At 45.1% G+C, this 20,456-nt stretch overlaps 2 protein-coding genes across 2 annotated transcripts in view; one reads left to right on the top strand and one right to left on the bottom strand.

Annotated features, from left to right (window-relative positions):
* LOC143768074 (uncharacterized) overlaps window positions 1-20,456 on the top strand; it is an 804,664-nt gene that overhangs the window by 724,153 nt on the left and 60,055 nt on the right. The gene's annotated exons all lie outside the window — the stretch shown is intronic.
* Window positions 1-20,456, bottom strand: part of LOC143768079 (uncharacterized) — a 52,031-nt gene that overhangs the window by 24,072 nt on the left and 7,503 nt on the right. Inside the window, exon 2 of the mRNA XM_077256768.1 lies at window positions 5,765-5,906. Coding sequence (XP_077112883.1) covers window positions 5,765-5,906 — 142 coding nt within the window. The remainder of the gene's footprint in view (window positions 1-5,764; window positions 5,907-20,456) is intronic.

Below are 20,456 nucleotides of genomic sequence, written 5' to 3' on the forward strand. Positions count from 1 at the left end.
CCGTTGTTCCAGCGGGTCCAAGGGGAAATTAAGACCATGGCTCAGTATGTTAATGCATTGCAGGAACTGATGGCCCATATCACCTAGAAGACCCAAGACAGGCACAGAGGACTGGGTCTCTTGGACGAAGTGATTCGGGACCAACTCGTTGCTGGACTGAAGGACTCCTCTCTGAAGCAGATCTTCAAGGAGAGCCCATGCCTCAATCCCGGTCTGAGTTTCCTTGAGGTAGAGGTCAGTGTTACAGTCTCAGAGAGAGAGACCCCTGTTCTCATCGCCGCTGTTCAGAGTCATGAAGTGGTCACCCCTGAGTCAACACGTACTGAGCCCGACTGGGTGCTGCAATACATCAATAGATTTGTGACATTCGAGGTGAGCTGTGCAGCATCAAGCATCCAGCTGATCACCGGAACTCATGTGAGAGGAGGTCAGAGCGGGAAAGTGGCTCCTTCTGGACCACAACATGCCGCGTACATAGCCCATCAGCCGAACGCGAGTGAGAGTGTTGGACCTGAAGTAGAAGGGGGCACATTTCAAAAGTCTGTCCGAATGAAGAAAGGTGGAGTCGGGGGCGCCAGTTAAACTAATGTGCCCCACTGTTGTGGAGCATACCATGGGGTTTCGAGCCTCAGAGGGTGGAAGAGAGAATTCTGAGGATATTGGCTCCAAGAGACCCATTACCTGGACTGAATTCAATGGGCAAAGCATTCACTGCTTGATGGACAAGGGGTCTCAGGTGACCACAATGTCTGAGGCATATTTCCCGAGTCATTTTCCCAAAGTTGCTTGTTCCATAACAGAACACACCACCCGACTGGTGGTGGCTAATCACCTGCCTATCCCAGTAGCAGGAGTAGTGTGGGTGTCTGTGCAGGAAGGATCTGGACAGGAATAGTGTTTACAAAGGGGTCTGGAGGCAGAGGACTCATTGTAACCCTGGGCATGAATGTGCAAAAAGAGGTGGGACAATTCTTAGCTGAGGGCCCTGATAAAAACAGATGGACTCGTGCCACCCGTGACCCGGCAAGTAAAAAGGTGTTCCAGCAACTAGTGTGATTCAGCAAAATTCAGACGTTACCCGCTGCCTTCCAGTATCTTGGCAAAGTATTGATACCATCCAAAGCCACAGTGACACTGCCAATGGGACAGACTGTACTCACTATGCCAGTACTGACCCATGTATCCTTAGAGGGTGTGGACGTCCATATTGAGCCTATAGATGGAGAAGAAGCGATTTCTGGATTATTGGTTGCCCGCACCCTGGCTACCTAGCGACAGGGACGAATACTTGTGCACTGTAAAAACATAAGTGGAGCAATTCTACAGTTGATGCCCCGACAAGAAGTGTCTCAAGTTTATATAATGCCGGAAGATCTCCCCAGAGCTGATGCTATAGGACTGACACCTGTGGGAAGAGACCCATGGACCAGAGCGGTGTCGCTTGATAGTCAGGAAAGTCAAAGCGAACTACTGGCTGGACTTCACCTCTTGGAACAGATGGAGGACAACCTCACAGAGTTTTCCTCAACGTAAGTTTAGCACGTTGAAAATGTATTATAGCGATATCGAGAGGTGTTTGCACAGCATGAAGATGACTTTGGGTGCACCCATGCTGTTTCTCATGAGATCCCTACAGGAACCACTGCTCCCATCCGAGAGAGGTATCAGCAGGTCAGATGTACCAGGAGGTGAAAGAACTGTTGGCCCACATACTGCGCAATGGCGTGATCCGCAAGAGCCAAAGTCCCTGGGTGGCCCCCATCGTATTCGGAAATAAGATGGTAGCCTACGTGAGTTTCTGTGTGGACTACAGGAGGCTGAATGCATGTACTGTACGGGACTCCTGTCCCTTGTCCAGAATTGAGGATTCCCTATCTGCGTTAGGAAAAGCCAAATATTTTTCCTCACTGATTTAGCCAGTGGCTAATGGCAAGTCCCGGTGGCTGAGAAGGACTACCAGAAAACAGCCTTTGTCCTCCCTATGGGCCTGTTCGAGTTCAACTGGATGCCTTTCAAGCTATGTGCACACAGTGCGGATTTGCCTTTGGAATTTTCTGTGCGGATTCTGCATCTCTTGGCAGAAGACACAGGTCAAAATCTGCACGTTTTTTAATGCGGATTTTGTGCGTTTTTCCTGCGGATTTACTGCTGATTCTGTGCAGATTTCATGCGTTTTTACCCCTGCGTTTTCCTATAATGGAATGGCTGCAGAAACGAAAAAAAAAATTGACATGGTCCTTTTTTTAATCCACTGTGGATTCCGTGCGGAATTTTCCGCACCATTTTTTTTCCCATTGATTTACATTGTACTGTAAATCACTTGCGGTTCTGCAGCATTTCTGTGTGGAAAAAACGCTGCGGATCTGCAGTAAATCCGCAACGTGTGCACATAGCCTCAGACTGACGAATTCACCAGGAACCTTTCCGAGGTTGATGGAAAGATGCCTCGCAGACCTGAACTGTGAAGCCCCTTTGATCTATCTGGATGACAAAATCATTTATTCTGCCACGTTTGAAGAATATCTTCACCGGCTGGAGCAAGTGCTGGAGCGGCTTCAAAGACACGGATTAAAAATGAAGCCTCAGAAGTGTCACTTATTCAAGTGGAAAATTGAACACCTGAATCACACAATGTCTAGTGAGGGAGATAACCCACCGCAGAGAAGGTGGCTGCAGTACTGAAGTGGCCCACGCGTACCGACCTGAGAAAACTGTGAGCATTCCTAGTGCTGGGCTGGATACTACCGCAGTTTCATAAGGGACTACGCCAAGATTGCGGTGCCACTCAACTAGTTGTTGTGGGCACGGCTGGGGGAGCCAAACGTCAACCCATTCAATGGGAACAATGACAAGAGGAAGCATTTCAGGTATTGAAGATGGCATTGACAGATGCCCCAATCTTGGCCTACCCTGACTTCTCACAGCCCTTAGTGCTGTACACCAATAGAAGCCTATAAGGACTCAGGGCACTATTGGCTCAGGTACAATAAGGAAGAGAGTGGGTTATCACGTAAGCCAGTAGGTCACAGAGACACAGAGAAGAATCCAGACAATTACAGTTCGTTTAAACTGAAGTTTCTGGTGCTGGTATGGGCCATGACTGAGAAACTCACTGAGTATTTGTCGGGGTCAGAAATACACGTGTGGACAGACAACATCCCCCTGGCTCGTCTAGAAAATGCAAAGCTGGAAGCTCTAGAATAGAGGTGGCTGGCAAGGACATCTAAATACCAGTACAAGATCTCCTATCGGTCCCAGAATACGCATGCAGATGCCTTGTTCCGAATCACCCAAGCCAGACCAAAGGCAGACATAGATGAAGAGCTTGAGAGTAATGAGATCCCAGATTTTAGACAATTCGCCGCTGCTGTAGTAACCGCTCAGGAGTCTAGAGAAGAGCCCTGACCCTCCCAAATTCTTGGCCGCTCAAGGGACCAGTGGATACACCGGCAACAGTCCGATCTGGAGCTGGCAAGGCTGAGGAAGTGGGTCGCCCTGGTGCAAAGGCCTGATCAGGAAGCTAGGGCTGCTTTGCCCCCAAGTATCTTGAAGATCTTGGGCCAGTGGGAAAGGCTCTTCCTGTAAGATGGAATGCTTTGCCGAAAGTTTCAACTCCCTTGAGAATTCAATGTTACCTGGCAAGTAGTGGCTCCAGAAGCGCTGATAGTACAGCTGGCTTAAGAAGCTCAAGAGAGTGCTTGCCACTTCGGTGTAGAGAAGACATTTCAGTGGTTGCAACGACTGGTGTACTGACGTTAATTGCGGCAGAAGGTTGAAGGAGTTTGCCAAATATGTCACTGATGTGAGCTGAACAAACCTTGGAACAGAGGGCTCCTATTTAGGCTATTCGAACCTCTGCACCTTTAGAGGTCCTGATGATCGACTAGCTGATGATCAGAACGTCATATAATGCTATGGATATTGCTTGGTGATGACTGATCTCTTCACCAAGTTCGCGGTGGTGACTCCCACCCTGGATCAGACAGCTGAAGCTGTAGCCAGAGTCATCTGTCTGGACTTCATTCGCATATATGGATGCCCAAAGTGCATTCCTTGTGAACAAGGAGCCTGCTTCCAGGGGCAAGTGATGGATGAACTGTATTGTATCTAAGGAATTGACAAATTGTGAACCTGGTTGAGCAGAAGTTTCGGGAAGTGGAATATTCAAGTCAATCTCCAGTGTCAGGAGGACAACTTCAGCCAGGGGACTGTGTACTGGTGCAGGCCAAACAACCCAGGAACAAGCTGGATCATCGAGAGGCGGTACCCTTCCAAGGGGTGAGGAAATTTCACCCGAATAGCTCAGTCTACAAGGTTTTTCCTGAGGGAGATGATGTCTTGGCACCTCGGGTGTTGCACAGAAATATGCTGCGACCCTGGTCTTCTGCAGCAGAGCACCGTAACAATGCAGGGCCTCCAAAAGAAGTGGCTGAGGTCACACAAAGTGGAGTCATAGAGGAGGAATGGCTTGCAGGGCCGATGAGTACATCGGAGATGCCGTTGCCACTCTCAAGTGTTAGAGAAAACTAACTTCGAGTCAATTTAACAGCTCCAGTGGCTGAGTCTCCAAGTATTCCAGACACGCCTCTATAGGAAGAGCTCAGGTGGACTGAGCTGGCCAACGCTACAATTTCCCCTAACTGTCTGGTCCCACATACAGCAGAAAACAAAGGGATGTGTTCAACTGTTGGCCGAACTCGGCATACCTGTGGGGAAACTTCGAACTCAAAAGAATTCCACTTAACCGATGACTGGCGAACAAAAAGGGGGGAGAAATGTAACAAGAAGCCATGACATATCTGGAGGACTCTTGCAGGAGGTGCCATTGATGAGGAGAGGATGGCCAGCTGAAATCAAGTGGAACCAAAGTAAGCTTGAAGGTTTGCAAGGGGAGTGACCTCATGTGCTGGACTGGATCAGGTGACCCACAGAAAAGACTTCCCTGTTATAAAAGCTCTGCACACCCATCCATGAGGAGATTTGGTGCCAGGGAAACGAAGCTGGGCAGACATGCTCCAGAGACATCACTGAGACCAGCGTTGCAGGCCTCAGTGGGGAGTCTACACCACCCAGGTGTTGTTCACTGTCTAGCAAGGTCCGGATTCCCCAGAAGATATCCCCAAGAACAGCGTTCACTGGTCAGAGCCAGAAGCTGTGCCCTGCGCTGGTCAAGTCTCCGAGGCCTGGCTACGCCTGTCAAGAGCTGACGCCCTGTCCTCTCCGCCTTGTGCCTGAGAGGCTTCCGCCGATGGTCAAACCGAGAAGACCCGTGGGGATACTGTGACAGGAGAGGCACGCCTGCGATTGCGGAGGAACAGTGCAAGTGAGCAGGGCCATCACTTCCAGCTATCATCAACGGTACCGGAGTCAGCTGAGATTAGGATTACAGGTTGGGAATGGGCTGGTTGGTACATGGGAGGCTCAATGGGCTTTAATAGACTACATCAGGAAGAGACTTGCGGCCTAGCAAGAAAACTCGGTGACCCCCACTAGGGCCAGAGCTTTGAGTGAACTCACGTGGTGACTATGCACACCACCTTTGTGAAAAGGACACTAACGTTAACTAGTGAAAGACTTTCTTGTTTATTCTAAAAGTTTTATATTCCCTCTACTGTAAAAGTGCATAGCTACTAACACTAATTGTTTAAAAGTTTCTGCTATATATAAATAGCATTATATGAACCCCTGGCTGTTTCTGCCTCTTGATCTCTGCTTGTTGCATCCAGACATTACAATGTAATTTAACATCATCAAAATCTCTCACCTCTCCAGTAAGCTGGAAGAGGATATCTAGGGTTCGCTGTAATATCCTCTCCGCCGTCTTGTCTCTGTCCATATCCATCCTTGAACGGTCAGGGCAGATTTTGTAGTAGATGTCAACGTAAAAGATAAAATTTCTCAGGAACCTGAATTGAAAGAAGGTGAGATTATGTACAATAATACGAAATATTATGGGGAAAAAAACAACAAATTACTGGGTTGGTGCTGCTAGTTGAGAGCAATAACCTAAAATGTAGAGTTCAGACTGAAACACCATTACAGGCGCCTCTACATGGTCTTCCCTTTCCCTCCATGCAGCGACACCGGTTTCCTCTCCCTCCATGCATATTGACTGCCCCAGCCATGCAGCGTGGTCCCCGGCATGTTCCCCGTTTCCTGGACTGTGTATGAGCACCGCACCTCTCTGTGCATGCTCCCGTGTTCTTATGGGGGCAGCTTTCACACATAGTAAAATGCCTCCACCCAATAGCTGGGAGGCATTTAGTTTAAGAGTGCGTCTGCAAGATGGTTCCCAGCCAACAGCTGGGAGGCATCTTGTTTAAAAGGCACCCTCCCCAATAGGGTGATGTCAAGCACTACAGTGAATCATTAGTGAGTGAAGTGGCTTCCAAGTGAAGTTATGAGGTCCCCTGGTACTGATGCGGCCAGTTCCCTGAACCTGTAGTCCCTGGTCATTGTGCGGACAGTCCTGAATCCGAAGTTTCTGGTCCTTGTGCGAAAAGTCCTGAACTTTGTCTTTGTCCTAGTGCGGCCAGTTCCTGAATCAGTATCCGAGACCTGTGTGTCTGATTGTGTGATATCTGAGTCCCACGTATATCCGAACTGTAACTGTTCTATAGAGGATCCATAACTTAACAGTTTGAATGAAGTCCTATCCGTGTCTGCGTACCTGACCCCTGGGGTCAGCAGCTGCAGTACCGTGGACTGCCTAGGAGTGGTACCTGGTGGCTACCTGCAGCCAAGTCTGACTCCGCCATCAGGAGCTCCAGTGAACACCTGGTAGCCCACTACACCCCTCCTAGATAAGCCCGGCACAGTGGGCCCACAGATCATGTGCGCCACCTTCCTGTGTAACACAGACATCAAGTTTCTTTCTCGTTTCAGTTGGGATCACAAAAAAAGTTAAAAATGAATATAGAGTAAGGAGATATTAAATAATACAATTCAATACACTGCCTATTGGTTTCCAATGGAAATCCAAAGACAAAGAGGGACAAACTATGTGTAGCCGCCACTTGAGGCAAAATTCTTGACTTGCCCTTAACTGCACCCATAGCCAGACCCATTTACCATTTTTTCCTACCCTGGCCGGATATGTCAGAAGTAGGCATGATGGCAGTCAGGGACATTCAGAAGACTGCTGGGATGACAGGACAAAGACCCAAATCTGGGACTGTTCTGCTGTATTCGGGAGGGTTGGGACCTATGGATTTATTCTTTGTTCATTCCTTCATACTTGTAGCAGCCAGAACTTTTTCATTTTTATATAAGGTTCACTATATGAGGTCTTGTTTTACTAGTGAGACGAGCTGTAAGGTTTTCATTAAAGGCCATTGTGCCAAATACGTCTTTAAGACCATGTTCACACATAGCCGAAACGTTGCAAGTTTTCATGCACTTGTTTTATATGGGCGGGGGAAGGAAGCCTCAGGTAAATGTTATTTTTTTACTATTGTGTTATATGATGACCTGAATTAAATGTATACTTATTCAATGTTTAAAAATTGTTAATTTTTTAAAATTGTTGTCAAAACGTCTGATATTTTTCATTATTAAAAGCAAAACATATAAACCTAAATTTATCACTAACAAAATACAAGGTTTCATAAAAAAACAATCTAAAAAATCACTGAAATATGTGGAAACATTTCAACATTTTTACCACATAATGTAAATTCATGTTAGATTTGCACATTTATGCTTGGGCACAAAGTGGAAAAAAATGCAATAAATCATTATTCTAATTGTTGTTATTTTATAGGAAAAAAAATCTCTGACTTCTATTTCAGCTCTAGAATGCAGATACATAGGAATACACTGGTATATAGAAATGTATCTCTATGTACCAGCACAAGAAGTTGTGTATTTGATCACCAGGGCCCAGACGGGAAGAAAAGTGAAGAATGAGTTAATTAGAGCACAGAGATGCCGGCGGCCTTCCCCCAGAGTCAGAGAAGGAACTAGTGAGCACTAAACACAGTGAGCTGGAGAGGAGGCGACTTACAGGCACAGAGTGAGAGTCGGGAGGTGGCCCTGAACACCCGGGAGAGTTATCCCAAATTGGGATTGTCCTGCTAGATGGCTGGAAGCAATGAATAATGGGGACTCTCCAGCACCGACCTCCACCTGCAGAGCCACACTCCACATAGAGAATAATGGAGCCTTCAGCACCGACCTCCACCCTCAGAGCCGCACTCCACATAGAGAATAATGGAGCCTCCAGCACCGACCTCCACCCGCAGAGCCGCACTCCACATAGAGAATAATGGAGCCTCCAGCACCGACCTCCACCCGCAGAGCAGCACTCCACAGAGAATAATGGAGCCTCCAGCACCGACCTCCACCCGCAGAGCAGCACTCCACAGAGAATAATGGAGCCTCCAGCACCGACCTCCACCCACAGAGCCGCCATTCTAATATCCAACACCAGGATGGATTAAATGCCTGCAAATTATTCCTGGAAAACACAGGGACTAATGCTGATTCTGTGGTGAAACTTATAAAATTCATCCTCACCTGCAATTACTTTGAGTTTGACAAGAAGATCTATCTACAGAAGACTGGCACAGCAATGGGAAGTAAAATGGCTCCACAGTATGCAAATCTTTTCATGGCCAAGCTTGAAAGTGACTTTTTTGTCCTCATGTCCCATCAGGCCCCTGGCCTACTACCACTACATTGGTGATATTTTAATCATCTTGATGGAGTCTGATCCACAGCTAAAGACGTTCCATGAACAGTTTAATAAATTTCATCCTACCATCAACTTAACATTTAACTACTCCTGCCCTGAAATTAACTTTTTGGACACCATCATTAAGCTGCAGAACAATGAACTAGAGACATCCCTGTATCAAAAGCCAATCGACTGTCCAACATACCTTAAATGGGACAGTTTCCATCCAAATACATAAAAAACAATTGTCTACAGCCAAGCAATCAGATACAATCATATATGCTCCAACCCCATGGATAGAGATGGCCACCTTGGTCACCTCAGAAAGACCTTTTTGAATCAGGGCTACTATCCAAGAACAATTGAAAACCAGATTACAAGAGCCATCAGAATATCAAGGAATCACCTGCTACATTACAAAGCTAAGGAAGAAATAACCGGGTACCTCTAGTAGTCACCTACAATCCAAATCTGGAGGTGCTAAGGGGAGCTGCACGAAAATTACAACCTTTACTACAAAAAGATGCCCGCTTACAATCCATTTTTCCAGACCCCCCACTACTGTGTTTTAGGCAGCCCCAAATCTAAGAAACATCATTGTCAGAAGATCCCTGTCCCCTCAAACAGCTCTAGGAACCTTTCCTTCCAACCAGAAAAATGTAAAACCCGTCCATTTATAATGACCACGGACAAGATAAAGATCCCCAATTCACATCAGGACTACAAGATCCCAGGTACATTCAGCTGCGTCACTTCTAATGTGGAGTACCTAGTTATATGTACCAAATGTTCAGCTGGGGGTCTGTATGTAGGGGAGACGGGGCACAAACTGAGAACAAGGATAAATTCTCACCGACACACAATTAGAGAAAAAAGAATGGATCTACCTGTGGCCAAACATTTTTGTATGCCTGATCATAACATTATGGACATGAAATTACTTGTATTAAATGCTAACTTCAAATCTCAGAGAGACAGGAGAATCTGGGAGTATAAACTTATGACAACCTTTGACACACTCAGTGCAGGAATGAATGTGTCGCATGGATTTATGTCTTTTTACATCAATTAAGGAATTTGCACTTCAGACTTTATGGGGCATCATAACACAGTACCAGACCCCAATCAGAGGACAATAAAACATTCACTCTCCTTGTCTACGAACTGTTCCAATATTTATGGACACAGCTGTTTATCACTACAGTTCTGTGCTGTGTTGTGTATAAATATATGATTCTTCAGATGTTGTATTAGTCTATGCCTGATGAAGAGGCCTGAGTAGTCTCGAAAGCTTGCAATTTGTTTCCATCATTTCAGTTAGCCATTAAAAGGAATCAGCCACTGAGGACTCTCAATTCTAAATATTATTCTATCTACTGGCTAACACGGTACAAAGATATAGGTTTTTTAAATGTCATTTTGCCAAATACATCTGTAAAGCCGTGTTCACGTTGCAGGTTTTCACGCACTTGTTTTATGAGGACATGGGAAGGATGCTTAAGACAAATGTTATTTTTGTTACTATTTTGTGTTGTATGTGAGATAGTTCTCACTAACGGGTAGGGGAATTCTCGCTTGGCAATGGGATAAATGCACACGGGCACGGTTTTTAACATAAAACAGTCTATCCGGTTTATTCAGGTATCATAAACCACAACCACGAACAGTTCATTACATCCCTTCATATACGGCTTCATCTCACAGATACTAAACATGCTGGACCTTACATTGTCCAGTTGCCATGGGTGACCGCATGCCGCACAGTTCATTAGTTCAGAGAACACAATAAGCACCAACAGTCTATGGAGGTACCTAACGGGGAGCTCCTGCTCCACCTGCTGGCTCCTTGTCAGTCCTCTCTCCCTGGCAAAGCTGCCTTACAGGGATCACCAACATGCCTGACAGGCATACACCAGTCGGTTCCAGCCCCACCGAAGGACGGTAGCTTCCCCAACACAGTAGCCATTACCGGTTCTGCAGGTCCTTGGCCTCACCTTGTGCTCTTCAGGGATCCGGTCCACACACACAGGACCTCCTAACACAGAGGCCACTCAGGATCACGGCCTCACCAGGTACTATTCAGGGATCCGTTCCCCACTCTGAACCTCCAAACACTCAGGCCTTTCCTCTCACAGGACGTTCCAGCCAAGATCCATTCAGGTCCATACACAGGAACATGTGACCCACACCCTGGTCACATTATCAAGCTGTAACCACTCCCATAGATGGGTGGTGTGTGTGTGTGTGTGGCTAGTTCGACCCGCCCAGCTCTCAGTAGCCCTGCCAGTCTCCCTCTAAAACAACACAATTACTTGTAGGACTACAGGTCCCAGAACAACCTTAGTTCAGGCTGACAGCACAGAGTATCTTCCTCTGCGACACACAAACCGGCCTTTCACAATAATGCCGAACTTTGTCTCATCACCATAGTTATGCCTGCGACTGCCATGCATTCCTATGGCCTCAATACACCTCCATGCATATTCTGGGGAAACCACGCAGCTCCCCCTACCTGTAACAGGGGTCACTGCATCACATGTATGACTACCAGGGTTAAAGGTTATATATATTACATATATACACACAGTGGGTACGGAAAGTATTCAGACCCCTTTACTTTTTTCATTCTTTGTTTCATTGCAGCCATTTGGCAAATTCAAAAAAGGTCATTTTTTTCTGCACCCCATCTTGACTGAACAAAAACAGAAATGTAGAAATTTTTGTAAATTTATTGAAAAAGAAAAATTGAAATATAACATGGTCATAAGTATTTAGACCCTTTGCTTAGACACTCATATTTAATGCTGTCCATTTAATTGTGATCCTCCTTGAGATTGTTCTACTCCTTCATTGGAGTACAGCTGTGTTTAATTAAACTGATAGTAAACTAAAGAGAAGTCTCGCACTCAACTTAAGTATTTTAGTTTTGCAGAGTTTTATTGAGGTAGCACTGGAAACGTTTCAGCCTATGTCAGGCTTTCATCAGTCACTACGACATTTCAATGAAAAGGATAATGAATATAATACAGTGTACAAACAAACGTATAAATAAACAAAAGTATATACAAATATCTATAAGAGATACAATGGGAGCCAAAAAAGTTGCAAAATAGCACAAACAATCATGATATGGCAGTGAAACCATGTATAACAATCTCGCTCAATATATGGATAAAAATGACAATTGTGGACGGAACATATTGTGAAGAAACAACGTACCGTGCTGTGCCTTTAAGAGTATGTAGATAGTACTCATAAATAGGACGCCGATCAAGCGTGATGCCTAGTATGGCGTGAGAGAGAGATAATAGTTTACAATCAGTAAAAGGACATGAGTAGCAGAGCTGGGGTGGATGTGATCGTACTCACAGTGGGTAGAAGTCTTGTATAGAGATGGAGTGGTTAGTCAGTACCACTGAATACAAAGGAGCTATGGGAAATGATAATGACAGAAGAGGGAGGAATATTCAAGAAATGGTATTAGCTATGTTCTACATAGAGCATATCAGATATATCATCATACCTCAAAAGCTCATGTGTGGGGCTCGGAGATAATCTCCTATATTGGCCAGCTATGGCTGTAGGAACCGGGGCTGAAAGGAATGTAAAAGTAAAGCTCAGTCACGTACCTATAGGGTAGGGGCTATGATCCTAGGAACGTACGGTGTATTACCTGGAGGGAAGCCCTGCTGCTGCGTGAGATCACCTCTCAGACGCGGAGTCCACCGCTCGTCTGTGAGGCACATGTACGTGGTGCTTTTTAAACCCCCATGTCGGCGTTGTAGTAAGACGCCGTAACCGGAAGTGACACGAGCTAGCCCGGACAGGGCGGAAGTGTATGGCCGTGCGTGTCACCCGCAGTCTTGCGTACCATTAGGGTAACGCGGATATGGACATGTCTAAAAATAGAGTGAAACTGATAGAAACGGATGTAAAACATCCGATGGAAGTTAGCGGGACATATACATAATGGGTATTTGGGACGGAGTATGTGTAATGAATGTGGATGGGCGGAGTGGAGAGGGGAGGAGACCAATATGAGGATATGAAGATATAACGCTCTCAATGCTGTAATATATGGGGGTAAAATATAATATGTATAGAGGGAGATATAGGAAGAGTGTATCTGATAGACATTATGTACGTTAGAGTGTACATATACTGAAAGGCTCAGTATGTGAGTGGCAGACAGTTTATATAGTGATACATATACGTGGACTAAGTAGAAAATGCCCTTAGTACGAGTGCCGATGGAAACAGTGGATCTGAAGGTGCATCCGTGGTGAATAGTGGCACGGAGAGATGTGCTCGATCCAGTGGTGGCAACATTCATGATGTATCGACCGCCGTTAATACAGACGATTCTAAAAAATAAAGGCATATGTCAGTCCAAATACATACAAAAACCTGTATAGTAAGAAGTATCTACATTAGATTAACGGTGGCAATCATATAGATACACAATACCCTTAAATGAATGCGGACAACTCGTATTCTCTGTTGAGTCCTTTTGGTGACAACGTATCCAAAGCGTGAATCCAATATGCCTCGCGTTTCTTGAGCATAAGTATCCTGTTGCCCCCCCTACGTTGTATGGGAATATGCTCCAGAACCTGGAACCTCAATTGTGAGATGCTATGTCCTGATGTATGAAAATGGTGGGGTAGTGGTAGCAGTAGATTCTTGCAGCGAATGGTGGATTTGTGCTTGGATACTCGGTCTTTAATTGGTTGTGATGTTTCTCCCACATACAGTAGGCCACAGGGGCACTTGATTACGTAGATCACATATGAAGAGTTACACGTAAAATATCCTCTGATCTTAAATTCCTTGCCTGAGTGTGGGTGTCTGACTACGTTACCTTTCAAGACGTTATTGCACTGAACACAATTTAAGCAAGGAAAAGTGCCATCCTTTGGAGTGCCTAAAAAGCTTTGTCTAGTGAGGATATTCGTGCCGATGTCTGCTTTAACTAGATTATCTCGTAGGCTAGGGGCTCTTTTAAAACACGGGAGGAACGGGTGTTGGAATTCCACAACACTAGGAAAGGCTTTGGAGAGAATGGACCAGTGACTCCGTATGGCCCTATGTAGTTTGTACATAAAGGGATGGAATGAGTGTACAAATGGTATGCGTGTGGTGGTGTCTGTTCTTGGTCTGTGGGCAGTGGTCCTGGACGTTTCAAGGAGGGATGATGGGTAACCCCTTGCTCTGAACTTATGTGTCATCTCTCGTATGCGTTGTTCCCTAGTATCCGTATTGGAGACGATGCGTTGTACCCTCTGGTACTGGGCCTTTGGTATAGATTTTTTGGTGGATGGGGGATGCAGACTCTGAAAATGTAGTAGACTGTTGCGGTCAGTACTCTTAGAATAAAGATCTGTGCTTAGAAGGCCGCTCGAGTCCTTTACTACCAATGTGTCCAAAAAGTTCATTTTCCACAGATCATAACTCATAGTGAAAGTGATACCCGGCCAGGATGTATTCAAGAATAGTAAGAAGGTATGAAGGGATTCCTCAGAGCCACGCCATATACAGAACACATCATCTATATACCTCCTCCATGTGATGACATTATCCCTAAACAGGGGGTTCGGATATATGGTACTTTCCTCAAAATGGATCATGTAGGCGTTTGTGTACGGAGGCGCTGCGTGCGATCCCATGGCGGTCCCCCGTTTTTGTAGAAAGAACGTGTCTTCGAATAGGAAAAAGTTAAATGTGAGTATGATTTTTAGGAGCTCAATACACAATGATACTTGGTCTGAGTCTCTATCTGTGCCCTCCAATAGGTGACGTACTGAGAGGATGCCCTCATCATGGGGGATGGAGGTGTAAAGATCCCTTACATCGAGGGTTACCAAAAGAGCGTCTATGGGAATAGCGTTAATTTCCGCAATCAGGTGTAGAAAGGACCCCGTATCTAGTAGAAAGGATTTAGACTCCTGTATAAGGGGGGTGAGTATTCGCTCAACGTATCTTGCCATGGGGGACAGTAATGAGTCAGTGGAGGCCACAATGGGTCTCCCTGGTGGATTTTCTAGGTTTTTGTGGACCTTTGGTAGTGTGTAGAAAACAGGTATGATGGGATTCGGATTTAGAAGGAAACTACATGTTTTCTCGTCTAAGACACCCAGATTGGTGTACCGAAGAAGTATGGTTTCGATGGTATGGCGAATGTCTTGTGAGGGATCCCTGTCTAATGGTTGGTAAATTGAGTTATCACTCAGCTGTCGTTTTATCTCAGCTAGGTACTTGGCTTTGTCCATGATCACTAATGCCCCACCCTTGTCGGCTGGTTTAATTATGATAGATTTGTCCCCCTGTAGGTTCTTGAGGGAATGTCTCTCTTCCACTGTAAGATTAGGAGGATAGAAGAGTTTACCCTTTTCTATGTCCCCTTTGAGGGAAGTAAATGAATCCTGTATAAAACCGACAAAGGTTTCAACCGCATGTGAGCTATGAGGGGGTCTAAAATGGCTTTTATTTCGTAAACCCAGGCTGGAGGAGGATAGTAACTTGGAATTACTGCTACTGGGAGCAGTGTCTATAGTCGGAGGCGTGGTGGCAAAGTGTGCTTTTAGTCTAATTAGACGAAAGAATCTCTGGAGGTCCATATCTAAGTCGAAAGTACGACATCGATATGATGGGCAAAACGAGAGTCCCTTTTGTAGAAGGGAGTGCTCAGCCACGCTCAGAGTCCGGGACGATATATTGATAACTAAATTGTCCATACCTTCGATCTGGTTGACTTGTAGGGCTCTTGATTTCTTCTTGTATTTCTGTCCCCGTCTTGTCTCCTTGTGGGATACCGGCGTTGTCCTAAAAAAGGAAGGGTTGATGTGGTGGTAGATGGTGTAGATTCGTGATCCGACCCCGAGGTTGAGAGATCTGAGGATGTAGGTTGATTCGGACGTGTGTTCATGCGCCGAGAGTTGTCCTGCCATCTATAAACTCTGCTGTTCTTGTAGTCCTCTGCGTCCCTTACAAACTTGGTGCGTTTCCTGGCTTCAATGTCCCTTTTGTGTCTGATGATTCGATCCTGGATCTCAGTTTTGAGGGAAGATAGCTCCTCCGGTGTACCTGTCGCAGATAACTGTATTTCAATAGACTTAATTTTCTCAGCGTTATCAGCAATAGCACGTTGGAGGTACTCTACAGTTAGGGTGATTAAATCTAAAGAGCACTTATTAAGGATGTGCTCAAATTTAGTGCAGAAGTCAGGCGAATCTTTAAAGAGTGTGGGGCGCAGAGGGACCCGTAAACCTCTCGGGATTCGTTGTACCCGTATATATTCTGACAGGGTGGCGCAATGGAGTTCTAGGTTGACCTGGGATCGTAGCTCACGCTCCAAGTCTCGCCCACGAATTTCACGTGGTGGGATAAGTAGGAACTCACTGGATAATTATGATTGAGCGAGAATATTAGCGGTTTCCTCTGCGTTGTAGGAAAATGTAGGAAGAGTGGACATGGCTCTATAGCGTGCAATCACGTATGGGTAAGGTACATATAAACATAAACACCGTGTGCACTGCTATATTCAGGTGCAGAGACTAGGTACCCAAACCATATAGTAAACTAAAGAGAAGTCTCGCACTCAACTTAAGTATTTTAGTTTTGCAGAGTTTTATTGAGGTAGCACTGGAAACGTTTCAGCCTATGTCAGGCTTTCATCAGTCACTACGACCTTTCAATGAAAAGGATAATGAATATAATACAGTGTACAAACAAACGTATAAATAAACAAAAGTATATACAAATATCTATAAGAGATACAATGGGAGCCAAAAAAGTTGCAAAATAGCACAAACAATCATGATATGGCAGTGAAACCATGTATAACAATCTCGCTCAATATATGGATATTGAGCGAGATTGTTATACATGGTTTCACTGCCATATCATGATTGTTTGTGCTATTTTGCAACTTTTTTGGCTCCCATTGTATCTCTTATAGATATTTGTATATACTTTTGTTTATTTATACGTTTGTTTGTACACTGTATTATATTCATTATCCTTTTCATTGAAATGTCGTAGTGACTGATGAAAGCCTGACATAGGCTGAAACGTTTCCAGTGCTACCTCAATAAAACTCTGCAAAACTAAAATACTTAAGTTGAGTGCGAGACTTCTCTTTAGTTTACTATATGGTTTGGGTACCTAGTCTCTGCACCTGAATATAGCAGTGCACACGGTGTTTATGTTTATATGTACCTTACCCATACGTGATTGCACGCTATAGAGCCATGTCCACTCTTCCTACATTTTCCTACAACGCAGAGGAAACCGCTAATATTCTCGCTCAATCAAAATTATCCAGTGAGTTCCTACTTATCCCACCACGTGAAATTCGTGGGCGAGACTTGGAGCGTGAGCTACGATCCCAGGTCAACCTAGAACTCCATTGCGCCACCCTGTCAGAATATATACGGGTACAACGAATCCCGAGAGGTTTACGGGTCCCTCTGCGCCCCACACTCTTTAAAGATTCGCCTGACTTCTGCACTAAATTTGAGCACATCCTTAATAAGTGCTCTTTAGATTTAATCACCCTAACTGTAGAGTACCTCCAACGTGCTATTGCTGATAACGCTGAGAAAATTAAGTCTATTGAAATACAGTTATCTGCGACAGGTACACCGGAGGAGCTATCTTCCCTCAAAACTGAGATCCAGGATCGAATCATCAGACACAAAAGGGACATTGAAGCCAGGAAACGCACCAAGTTTGTAAGGGACGCAGAGGACTACAAGAACAGCAGAGTTTATAGATGGCAGGACAACTCTCGGCGCATGAACACACGTCCGAATCAACCTACATCCTCAGATCTCTCAACCTCGGGGTCGGATCACGAATCTACACCATCTACCACCACATCAACCCTTCCTTTTTTAGGACAACGCCGGTATCCCACAAGGAGACAAGACGGGGACAGAAATACAAGAAGAAATCAAGAGCCCTACAAGTCAACCAGATCGAAGGTATGGACAATTTAGTTATCAATATATCGTCCCGGACTCTGAGCGTGGCTGAGCACTCCCTTCTACAAAAGGGACTCTCGTTTTGCCCATCATATCGATGTCGTACTTTCGACTTAGATATGGACCTCCAGAGATTCTTTCGTCTAATTAGACTAAAAGCACACTTTGCCACCACGCCTCCGACTATAGACACTGCTCCCAGTAGCAGTAATTCCAAGTTACTATCCTCCTCCAGCCTGGGTTTACGAAATAAAAGCCATTTTAGACCCCCTCATAGCTCACATGCGGTTGAAACCTTTGTCGGTTTTATACAGGATTCATTTACTTCCCTCAAAGGGGACATAGAAAAGGGTAAACTCTTCTATCCTCCTAATCTTACAGTGGAAGAGAGACATTCCCTCAAGAACCTACAGGGGGACAAATCTATCATAATTAAACCAGCCGACAAGGGTGGGGCATTAGTGATCATGGACAAAGCCAAGTACCTAGCTGAGATAAAACGACAGCTGAGTGATAACTCAATTTACCAACCATTAGACAGGGATCCCTCACAAGACATTCGCCATACCATCGAAACCATACTTCTTCGGTACACCAATCTGGGTGTCTTAGACGAGAAAACATGTAGTTTCCTTCTAAATCCGAATCCCATCATACCTGTTTTCTACACACTACCAAAGGTCCACAAAAACCTAGAAAATCCACCAGGGAGACCCATTGTGGCCTCCACTGACTCATTACTGTCCCCCATGGCAAGATACGTTGAGCGAATACTCACCCCCCTTATACAGGAGTCTAAATCCTTTCTACTAGATACGGGGTCCTTTCTACACCTGATTGCGGAAATTAACGCTATTCCCATAGACGCTCTTTTGGTAACCCTCGATGTAAGGGATCTTTACACCTCCATCCCCCATGATGAGGGCATCCTCTCAGTACGTCACCTATTGGAGGGCACAGATAGAGACTCAGACCAAGTATCATTGTGTATTGAGCTCCTAAAAATCATACTCACATTTAACTTTTTCCTATCCGAAGACACGTTCTTTCTACAAAAACGGGGGACCGCCATGGGATCGCACGCAGCGCCTCCGTACGCAAACGCCTACATGATCCATTTTGAGGAAAGTACCATATATCCGAACCCCCTGTTTAGGGATAATGTCATCACATGGAGGAGGTATATAGATGATGTGTTCTGTATATGGCGTGGCTCTGAGGAATCCCTTCATACCTTCTTACTATTCTTGAATACATCCTGGCCGGGTATCACTTTCACTATGAGTTATGATCTGTGGAAAATGAACTTTTTGGACACATTGGTAGTAAAGGACTCGAGCGGCCTTCTAAGCACAGATCTTTATTCTAAGAGTACTGACCGCAACAGTCTACTACATTTTCAGAGTCTGCATCCCCCATCCACCAAAAAATCTATACCAAAGGCCCAGTACCAGAGGGTACAACGCATCGTCTCCAATACGGATACTAGGGAACAACGCATACGAGAGATGACACATAAGTTCAGAGCAAGGGGTTACCCATCATCCCTCCTTGAAACGTCCAGGACCACTGCCCACAGACCAAGAACAGACACCACCACACGCATACCATTTGTACACTCATTCCATCCCTTTATGTACAAACTACATAGGGCCATACGGAGTCACTGGTCCATTCTCTCCAAAGCCTTTCCTAGTGTTGTGGAATTCCAACACCCGTTCCTCCCGTGTTTTAAAAGAGCCCCTAGCCTACGAGATAATCTAGTTAAAGCAGACATCGGCACGAATATCCTCACTAGACAAAGCTTTTTAGGCACTCCAAAAGATGGCACTTTTCCTTGCTTAAATTGTGTTCAGTGCAATAACGTCTTGAAAGGTAACGTAGTCAGACACCCACACTCAGGCAAGGAATTTAAGATCAGAGGATATTTTACGTGTAACTCTTCATATGTGATCTACGTAATCAAGTGCCCCTGTGGCCTACTGTATGTGGGAGAAACATCACAAACAATTAAAGACCGAGTATCCAAGCACAAATCCACCATTCGCTGCAAGAATCTACTGCTACCACTACCCCACCATTTTCATACATCAGGACATAGCATCTCACAATCGAGGTTCCAGGTTCTGGAGCATATTCCCATACAACGTAGGGGGGGCAACAGGATACTTATGCTCAAGAAACGCGAGGCATATTGGATTCACGCTTTGGATACGTTGTCACCAAAAGGACTCAACAGAGAATACGAGTTGTCCGCATTCATTTAAGGGTATTGTGTATCTATATGATTGCCACCGTTAATCTAATGTAGATACTTCTTACTATACAGGTTTTTGTATGTATTTGGACTGACATATGCCTTTATTTTTTAGAATCGTCTGTATTAACGGCGGTCGATACATCATGAATGTTGCCACCACTGGATCGAGCACATCTCTCCGTGCCACTATTCACCACGGATGCACCTTCAGATCCACTGTTTCCATCGGCACTCGTACTAAGGGCATTTTCTACTTAGTCCACGTATATGTATCACTATATAAACTGTCTGCCACTCACATACTGAGCCTTTCAGTATATGTACACTCTAACGTACATAATGTCTATCAGATACACTCTTCCTATATCTCCCTCTATACATATTATATTTTACCCCCATATATTACAGCATTGAGAGCGTTATATCTTCATATCCTCATATTGGTCTCCTCCCCTCTCCACTCCGCCCATCCACATTCATTACACATACTCCGTCCCAAATACCCATTATGTATATGTCCCGCTAACTTCCATCG

Source organism: Ranitomeya variabilis, chromosome 4 (assembly GCF_051348905.1).
Source record: "Ranitomeya variabilis isolate aRanVar5 chromosome 4, aRanVar5.hap1, whole genome shotgun sequence".
Lineage (NCBI taxonomy): Eukaryota > Metazoa > Chordata > Amphibia > Anura > Dendrobatidae > Ranitomeya > Ranitomeya variabilis.